The sequence below is a fragment of the Garra rufa genome, chromosome 10, assembly GCF_049309525.1.
Source record: "Garra rufa chromosome 10, GarRuf1.0, whole genome shotgun sequence".
In the NCBI taxonomy this organism is placed as follows: Eukaryota; Metazoa; Chordata; class Actinopteri; order Cypriniformes; family Cyprinidae; genus Garra; species Garra rufa.
In genome coordinates, this window is record NC_133370.1 from 29,734,029 (window position 1) to 29,744,287 (window position 10,259).

General features: G+C 35.0%; 1 protein-coding gene across 1 annotated transcript in view; it reads left to right on the top strand.

Annotated features, from left to right (window-relative positions):
- Positions 1 to 10,259, top strand: part of pkn2a (protein kinase N2a) — a 31,870-nt gene that overhangs the window by 19,189 nt on the left and 2,422 nt on the right. The window contains exons 6-17 of the mRNA XM_073849419.1: positions 1,822 to 1,849; positions 1,908 to 2,067; positions 2,152 to 2,269; positions 2,546 to 2,682; positions 2,754 to 2,838; positions 6,365 to 6,456; positions 6,562 to 6,738; positions 6,819 to 6,881; positions 6,968 to 7,044; positions 7,120 to 7,262; positions 9,899 to 10,006; positions 10,086 to 10,166. Of these exons, the coding sequence (XP_073705520.1) occupies positions 1,822 to 1,849; positions 1,908 to 2,067; positions 2,152 to 2,269; positions 2,546 to 2,682; positions 2,754 to 2,838; positions 6,365 to 6,456; positions 6,562 to 6,738; positions 6,819 to 6,881; positions 6,968 to 7,044; positions 7,120 to 7,262; positions 9,899 to 10,006; positions 10,086 to 10,166 (1,269 nt within the window). The remainder of the gene's footprint in view (positions 1 to 1,821; positions 1,850 to 1,907; positions 2,068 to 2,151; positions 2,270 to 2,545; positions 2,683 to 2,753; positions 2,839 to 6,364; positions 6,457 to 6,561; positions 6,739 to 6,818; positions 6,882 to 6,967; positions 7,045 to 7,119; positions 7,263 to 9,898; positions 10,007 to 10,085; positions 10,167 to 10,259) is intronic.

Consider the following 10,259-nt stretch of genomic DNA (forward strand, 5'->3'; position numbering starts at 1 on the left):
AGCATCATTACTACAGTCACATGATCCTTCATTCTGATTTGCTGCTCAAAAAACATTTATTAATATTATTATTATTATGTTGACAGCTGAGTAGAATGAGTTTCTTTTATGAATAGAAAGTTCAGAAAAACTGCATTTATCTGCATTTATCTTTTGTAACATTAAAAATGTCTTTATCATCAATTTAAAGCATCCTTGCTAAATAAAAGTATTCATTTCTATAATTTATTTCCCTCCCAAAAATAATAATAATAAAATAAAATTAATTTAAACTTTTTATTTCAGATAAATGCTGATCTTGGATTCATTCATCAGAATCCTAAAACAATGCACTCAACTTTTAAATAGTGTTAATAATAATGATAATAAATGGAATACAGACCTAAGGTTGTGGAATTATTTCAAAAAATGAAAGTATGCAAAAGTTATAGAAGTTTAAATTTACTGTAATGTACTGTAGAAAATGTACTGTACTAAATTACTTTTTTTTTCTATTTCATATAAAATAAATATTTTATAAAATGTTTTAATCCAATAATTGCTATAAAATTAAAGCCTTATGTCTAAATAAGTTATGTTATGTTATGTTCCAAATTTGAAGCTGAAAAACTGAGGTTAAGAGAATAAAATATTAAAAAATTTCAGTAGCTGTTACTCCAGTCTTCAGTGTCACATGATTATTCGTAAATCACATGAAATTACTTGTTATAATCAAAATGAAATCTTTTGTGCTCAATATTTACGTGGAAACCATAATACTTAATAATAAATGTAATAATTGTTTCAGGAATTTTTAAATCAAAAGTTCAAAAGAACAGTATTTATTTGATTTAGAAATCTTTTGTAACATTATAAATATTTTTACTGACAGTTTTGATTAATTTAATGCATCCTTGCTGAATTTCTTTTCTTAAAAAAATAAATAAATACAAATTAGAATTGAGCCCAACAGTAGTGTATGCTGTTTTATTAAAGGATTAGGTCACTTCAAGAATAAAAATTTCCTAATTATTTACTCACCCCTATGTCATCCAAGATGTTCATGTCTTTCTTTCTTCAGTCGAAAAGAAAACCAATATTTTCTCCATATAGTGGACTTCAATGGGGAATAGCGAGTTGAAGAAAAATGAAATTTTTCTAAGAGAAATGAAAAATGCATATACTTTTAACCACGTAGAGCCCTTTGAAGCTGCATTGAAACTGCATTTTGGACCTTCAATCCGTTGGTCCCTATTGAAGTCCACTATATGGAGAAAAATCCTGGAACATTTTCCTCAAAAACCTTAATTTCCTTTTGACTGAAGAAAGAAGGACATGGACATCTTGGATGACATAGGCGTGACTAAATTATCAGGAAAGTTTCTTCTGGAAGTGAACTAATACTTTCAGCTGAGTAGCAAAGTAGTATCCTTTCACAAAGATGGCTACAGGTTTGTGTTTGGGTCTAATACTGGGCAGGCTGTTTTAATATATTTATGTTTGTGATGTCACAAAGTCTTAAATTTCATAGCAAGCTGAGCAGAAAGTTACAGTATGTTTACATAGAAATTCAACCCGTTTTACTAAAATATAAAATGTTGATTTTTAAAATAAAACATTAAAACTGTCACAAAAAGCCAATGATTTCCAACAAATCATGGGCCAATTGTAAATAAAACCCCTTTTCATAAAACAGCCATACTGCTTGTAATAAAGCAAAACCGTGATTTATTCCCACCTGTCAGCAAACCTGGGCTTCACTCCCAAACCTACACCTGCACCTTCTGAAAGCTTTCCTTTGTGAAACACCATTTGGTTCAGTTTATGTTATTGTCATTGTAGCTTCTTGTTTATATTACCCTGATCTCAAGTAAAGAGCTTTATATGGGTCTGATAAATGTGTTTCTTCTCATCTCCCATGTCTGCAGGGAAGCCGTTCCTGCGGGCCCCTCAGATGAGCATCGGTACATGGGGCCGGCTAGTGCGGAGGGCCATTCCCTCTCCCAATAACTCATTTAGTCCTCAAGTGGCAGAGCTGGCAGCTGAGACTGGACACAGCAGTCACCCAGGAACCCCTGCTCTGAGAAGGTATGAACATACACGCTTACTTTGTTAAACTAGTCATTAGACAGTGCTTTCACATGTCTGTTTGTGTTTGTCTGCCCTCTCTAGTGACCCAATAGTGACAAAACTGGACTTTGACAAAGACGCTACACCAAAGCACTACTCTCCTGTTAGTATAAGAGAAGTCCTGCCTGAGGACAAGATCCCCAACAAAGAGCAAGAACAGGTAACATCACACACTATCATGTGGTTGTTGTAGAGATAAGCTGCGCAGGCATCTGTATTGATGTCATCTGTTTCCTTGAAAGCACTCCTTTAAACTCTGAGGATAAAGATCTGAAGCAGACATGTAATTCAAGTTTAGTCTCTCATCTGCCCTCTTGCATTTGAAGGGAAAAGGAAATGCCTTCACCGTTACCTTTATTAACATAAGGATACCATCTATCCACTGTCATCTTGTATAAACAGCAGCAGCTGAAAGGCGTTTTTTTTTCTTTCGCAGGGCGCTTTGACCGCATTCGACTACCGAAATGACAGGAATAGCATCATTGTTCAGTCTGAGCTCGCAGAAGTCGTGGAACATGAGACTCAGCCGTCAGCATTACAGCTCATAACTGTCCAAAAAAGCACAGAAATAAGGTGAACTATTTATAGCTCTTTTGTTTGTCTTGTGCTTATTCAACGTTGCTAAAGGACTTTTGTTGTTGTAGGGACAAAGAGGAGGAAGAACAGTTTCATTTCAGTCTTAAAGACTTCAAATGTGTTGCAGTCTTAGGCCGTGGCCATTTTGGAAAGGTATGAGGCTATTTATGCTTAGTTTCCTTTTTTAATTTAGCGGTGAATGCTAAGCCAATAATATTATTGGATATTTAGGTAACACTTTACAATAAGGTCCCATTAGTTTGTGTTAGACTAACTAACATTAAATAACCGTGAGCAATACATTTGTTAAAAAATTTATTAATCTTTGTTTATCTTAGTTACAAAACTGTTGTTCACTGTTAGTTCATGTTAGCTCATGTCCTTTAAATAATATTATCAGATAAAACTTTGGATTTTAGTAATGTATGAGTAAATGTTGAAATGAACAAACTATGATTAATAAATGCTTTAGTAAATGCTTTAGTAACTAATGTTGTTAGTATAAACCAAGGGGCAACCTCCCGCTCTCTCTATTGAAACCAACACGGAAGTGTCTTAAAATGCAATTCATCGATTGGCCGCTAGAGACTGGCTGCAAAAGAGAGTCAGTCCCATTGACTCCCCATGTTAAAATGCCCAACTTTACAGCAGAAAAAAGTATGTTTACAGCCTGGTTCAAAAAATGGTTTTGGTCTATATAGCTAGTTTTGCCCTTCATGTCAACTGTGAGGGGGGTGAATTTTTTTATAACTCATCCGTTTAAGTTATATTAAGCCTTAAAGTTCAGCATAATTAAGGGCGTGGCCACTTGAGTGACAGGGGGATTGCCGCTGCTGTTGCCACTGTCGCGCTAGGCGGGCGTGGTTTCAGCAACCAGCTCCACCCACGTCCCGCCTTTTTGGCCATTTTTGATTATCCGGGAGTGACGCGCGGTGACGCGATTCCAAGATGGCGACGGCCGAATACCGCCCACAACAGGCTTCAAAATAGAGCTTCAGAATCCTACGGGTGACGTCACGGATACTACGTCCATATTTTTTACAGTCTATGGTATAAACAAATGGAACCTTATTGTACCTATATTTATTATGGCCTGTTTATTTATTTATTTTTGTGCTGATTATTTTCTGTTTTCTCTATTGAAAATTTTTTACCTGTAACATTTAACAAAAACATTTAACCTTTCTCATTTAAAGTTCTGCTCTTTAAAAACACAAATAATTTAAAAAAAAATAAAAATCTCAAAATAACCATTTTTTGTATTGAACATTTTAATATTTTGTTGCCTTAATTTATCTGTAGCGTTTAAAAATGATTGATTTTAGCTTTTTTTTTATTAATGTGAACAAATTTATATGTAATGCATGTTATATATAATATATCCTTTATTATAATTTTTTTATTTTATTGTATTTGATTTAATTTTAGACCATTTATCAGTTATTGTCCATTATTAAATGAAAATAATGCATCTGAAATTCCTACTTTACTATCAACTTTTTTAGTTTTTTTTTAGTGAACAGACTTTACGTATATTATTTCCATATAGATTATACTTACACTACCAGTCACAAGTTAAGAACAGATTTTTTTTAAAGAAATCTCTTTTAAATCAAGCCTGCAGTTATTTGATCCAAAGTACAGCAAAAACAGTAAAATTGTGTAATATTTTTACTATTTAAAATAACTGTTTTCTATTTGAATATATTTTAAAATGTAATTTATTCCTGTGATTACAAAGCTGATTTTTTTAGCATCATTACACCAGTCACGATCCTTCAGAAATCATTCTAATATTCTGAGTTGCTGCTCAAAAACATTTATTATTATTATTATTATTATTATTATTATGTTGAAAACAGCTGAGGAGATTTTTTCTTTTTTCAGGTTTATTTAATGATTAGAAAGTTCAGAAAAACATATCATTTATATTTCAGATAAATGCTGAGCTTTGGATCTTTCTATTCATCAAGGAATCCTGAAAAAAATGTACTCAACAGTTTTAAATATTTATAATAATGATAATAATAATAATAATTAAATGTTTCTTGAACAGCAAATCAGCATATTAGAATAATTTCTGAATGATCACGTGACAATGAAGACTAAAGTAATGATGCTGAAAATGTAGCTTTGATCCCAGAAATAAAGTACATTTTAAAGTACACTCACCTAAAGGATTATTAGGAACACCTGTTCAATTTCTCATTAATGCAATTATCTAATCAACCAATCACATGGCAGTTGCTTCAATGCATTTAGGGGTGTGGTCCTGGTCAAGACAATCTCCTGAACTCCAAACTGAATGTTAGAATGGGAAAGAAAGGTGATTTAAGCAATTTTGAGCGTGGCATGGTTGTTGGTTCCAGACGAGCCGGTCTGAGTATTTCACAATCTGCTCAGTTACTGGGATTTTCACGCACAACCATTTCTAGGGTTTACAAAGAATGGTGTGAAAAGGGAAAAACATCCAGTATGCGGCAGTCCTGTGGGCGAAAATGCCTTGTTGATGCTAGAGGTCCGAGGAAAATGGGCCGACTGATTCAAGCTGATAGAAGAGCAACTTTGACTAAAATAACCACTCTTTACAACCGAGGTATGCAGCAAAGCATTTGTGAAGCCACACCACGCAAAACCTTGAGGCGGATGGGCTACAACAGCAGAAGACCCCACCGGGTACCACTCATCTCCACTACAAATAGGAAAAAGAGGCTACAATTTGCACGAGCTCACCAAAATTGGACAGTTGAAGACTGGAAAAATGTTGCCTGGTCTGATGAGTCTCGATTTCTGTTGAGACATTCAAATAGTAGAGTCAGAATTTGGCGTAAACAGAATGAGAACATGGATCCATCATGCCTTGTTACCACTGTGCAGGCTGATGGTGGTGGTGTAATGGTGTGGGGGATGTTTTCTTGGCACACTTTAGGCCCCTTAGTGCCAATTGGGCATCGTTTAAATGCCACGGCCTACCTGAGCATTGTTATTGACCATGTCCATCCCTTTATGACCACCATGTACCCATCCTCTGATGGCTACTTCCAGCAGGATAATGCACCATGTCACAAAGCTCGAATCTTTTTAAATTGGTTTCTTGAACATGCCAATGAGTTCACTGAACTAAAATGGCCCCCACAGTCACCAGATCTCAACCCAATAGAGCATCTTTGGGATGTGGTGGAATGGGAGCTTCGTGCCCTGGATGTGCATCCCACCAATCTCCATCAACTGCAAGATGCTATCCTATCAATATGGGCCAACATGTCTAAAGAATGCTTTCAGCACCTTGTTGAATCAATGCCACATTGAATTAAGGCAGTTCTGAAGGCGAAAGGGGGTCAAACACTGTATTAGTATGGTGTTCCTAATAATCCTTTAGGTGAGTGTATATTAAAATAAAAAAACTGTTATTTTAGATTAGTACAAATATTTCAAAACTTTACTGTTTTTGCTGTACTGTAAAATGTAAAACATTAAAAATCTTACTGTTCAAAAACTTTTGACTGGTAGTGTATATGTATATATTTACATTTAAAGGAAAGAATCAATGATACTCAGTGATCTTCTATGACAGGTAAAAACCATATACCTTGACAAATACCCAAAATAATGATTTAAAAAAAAAAACACTCAAAATCTAGATGTCATTACATCTGTGTCCCTTTACCTTTTCCTTCAGGTGTTATTAGCGGAATACAGTATTACAGGTGAAATGTTTGCCATCAAGGCCCTTAAGAAGGGAGATATTGTTGCCCGTGATGAGGTTGAAAGGTAAATTATTCTCTTCTGTTTTATATACGGCCATTTGTGAGCAACACTTGTCCAATACCAGCTGTTTGGTCTTATTTTATCCTGTCTTATTTTCTATTCTGCCAGTTTGATGTGTGAGAAGAGGATATTTGAGACTGTGAACAGCGTGCGGCACCCGTTCCTCGTCAATCTCTTTGCATGTTTCCAGACTAAGGAGCATGTGTGTTTTGTAATGGAGTACGCAGCAGGAGGAGACCTCATGATGCACATTCATGCAGATGTGTTTTCAGAGCCACGGGCCACGTGAGTAACACAAAAGGCATGCTTTTAGAAATATTATAATCAAGCTATTGTCGTCATTACATTGTTCTTGATTGTTGCAGGTTTTATGCAGCTTGTGTCGTCCTGGGGTTACAGTTTTTACATGAACACAAGATTGTATACAGGTATAAGAAAAAATGGTGGTGCTTTGTGCTTAACGATTCAATTTTTAAATAAAATTTGTTTGAGAATGAATTAATGTGTTCTTCAGAGATCTGAAGTTGGATAACTTACTGCTTGACACAGAGGGATTCGTCAAAATTGCTGACTTTGGTCTTTGCAAAGAAGGTAAGGGTATGTTTGTTGTTGTGTTGTCTGCTATACAAGCACCAGAGGCTAATGTTTTTCCTGTTTCTGTGTTAGGAATGGGTTTCCAGGACAGAACAAGCACTTTCTGCGGCACTCCAGAATTTCTGGCTCCTGAGGTGTTAACTGAAACGTCCTACACGCGTGCGGTGGACTGGTGGGGGCTTGGCGTGCTCATCTTTGAGATGCTTGTCGGAGAGGTCAGACCTATTTTGGTTTATTAATTTCTCATCATCTCTGTAAATACACTACCGTTCAAAAGTTTGGAGTCAGTATGTTTTTATTTTATTTTATTTTATTGTTAAGGAGTCTCTAATGCTTACCAAGGCTACATTTATGTAGTTAAAAAATACAGTAAAACATGAAATATTTAGGGAATTTAAAATAATAGTTTTGTTTTCAATATATTTTAAAAAGTAATTTATTCCTTTGATGGCAAAACTGAAGCAGCCAATATTCCAGTCTTCAGTGTCACTTGATTTTTCAGAAATCATTTTAATATGATGATTTACTGGCCAAAAATTAAAAACATTTGTTGAAAACAGTTCATATTTTTTGTGGTAATCACATTTTTTCTTGGGATTATTTGATGAATAGAAGGTATAAAAACAGCATTTACACTATCAGTCAAAAGGTTTTGAACAGTAAGATTAAAGGAGTTTTTTCTGCTCACCAGGTCTGCATTTATTAGATCCAAAGTGTAGAAAAACAGTAAAGTTTTGAAATAATTTTACTATTTAAAATGGCTGTTTTCTCTTTAAATATATTTTAAAATCTTATTTATTTCTGTGATTTCAAATCTGAATTTTTTAGCATCATTACTAGAGATGTTCCGATACCCTTTTTTCCTTCCCGATACCGATTCCGATACCTGGGCTCGGGGTATCGGCCGATGCCGAGTACTAATCCGATACCTGGGTGTGTAATTGTATATACAGCTGTAGATAATACTAATAAATTATTTTATTGTGTGCTTCAGACTTATTCCTTAATAAAACAAATATACAGTGAACTAGAGTATTTTTATTATATGACATACATTGAACTTTTATTATATGACATATACAGTGAACTAGAGTATTTTTATTATATGACATACAATTGACAGTAATATTTTTTCATATAGTTAGTATTACTAATCTGGTTTTCTGACGTACATCAGCCCTGTTTATAACAGAGAATTTTGGGCAGAATTTGAAAGATTCTCACTAGATCTCGCAGCAACCTTATTCATTGTGCAGCATTTTCAAATGCTCCTCACTGCATCTCGCAGCAGTAACAGTGTTGCAAAATCAACGTTGGCTCCCGAATAAAGCTGTTCGGGGTTTGTGCAAGTTTGTTTGCATTGCAGTCCAAGCTGATAAACTGTCAGCGCTGAGCAGCTCAAACGTGTCGTGTTAGTTTCACTTTCGTTTCGCGTGCCATTTTATGTTTCTCATCTGAGACAGAAATGGCAGAGCTTATGAGTTGAACAACGCGGTGGTCGCGCCAGTGTGACCGCTCACGAAAATTAGTAACACTGGCAGAAAAATTGGTCACAGTCTGGAGCCCTTTAATATTACCGCAAGTGTCCCGCGCGCTTCAGTACAAGGAGTAAACAAACCACGCGCCTGTACAATTCATTAACACAGAACCACGCATTAATTCATATTTAAACAGTCGGTTTTTGGCTTAATATTAGTCGATTTGATTTAAGTGTAATGAACTACCTTTGATTAATGTATCAAACTTTGACAAATTCCGTGACGTTCCGCGTTAAACTGTAAGTTCCATTTCGACTGGATTCCGCGATTCCGTCCGTGTTTTCCGCATCGCAGAAATCATAAAGCCCTACATATGAGACATGCCGCCGTTTTAGCGGACAAACTGCTAGCACATTTGTATTTCTTCTTCGCTGCTCTAAACAGTGGTTGCTTGTGGCAACACTGTTTGCATTCTGAGCCACGAAGAAGAACTGGCTTCTGATTTGCTAGCGGGAATAACATCTTAAGAAAATGGTATCGGATCGGTACGTGGGTTCAAGTACTCGCCGATTCCGATGCTAGATTTTTTTGTGGTATCGGCGGCATTTCCGATACTAGTATCGGAATCGGAACAACCCTAATCATTACTCTAGTCACCTGATCCTTTAAAATTCTGATTAGCTGCTCAAAAAACCATTTATTATTGTTAAAAACAGCTGAATATTTTTTTTCAGGTTTCTCTGATGAATAGAAAGTTCAGAAGAACAGCATGTATCTGAAATAGACATCTTTTGTAACATTATAAATGTCTGTCATCACTTTAATCAATTTAAAGCATCCTTGCAAAATAAAAGTATTAATTTTTTATCATTTTCTATATACTGTCAATATACTGTTTTATACAACTGTTTTAAATATTGAGAATGATAATTATTGTTTCTTGAACAGCAAATCAGTCATGTGACACTGAAGACTGGAGTAATGATGCTTAAAAAAAAAGAGTAGCTTTGATCACAGAAATAAATTACATTTAAAAATATATTAGAAATAGAAAGCAGTTTTTTAAAATGGTAAAAATATTTCAATATTTTAGATCAAAAAAGTGCAGGCTTGGAGAGAATAGACTTATTTAAAAAACATTAAAAAAAATCTTACTGTTCAAAAACTTTTGACTGGTAATGTATATGAGGCAGAAATTAATTGTAACATTAGAAATGTCTTTACTAGGTTAATGTTCTTCCTTGAATAACTTTCTTACAAAAATCAAAATCTTTTGAGCATGCCTCATAACCTTGACAAGAAGATATTCATACTCAATCAAATGTATTAAATGTGAAAGTTTTGTGTTACTAAATGAATTCATGTTTCCATAGTCTCCATTTCCTGGTGACGATGAAGAAGAGGTGTTTGACAGCATTGTGAATGACGAAGTTCGCTACCCACGATTCCTCTCAACGGAGGCCATCTCTGTTATGCGAAGGGTTGGTACCAAGAGCAGCTTTACCAGTGTGGAAAACACAAATATCAGTGATGTTATTAATATTTCACTTCTGCACACAGTTATTAAGAAGGAATCCCGAACGACGACTTGGAGCTGGTGAACGTGATGCAGAGGATGTGAAGAAACATCTGTTCTTCAGAGTACGTTCTGAACCATCTGGCTACATATTTCCATTCATTCCCCTTTCTCTTTCTCTGAATATAAAAATTATTTGTACCTCTTTTTTTTTTTTT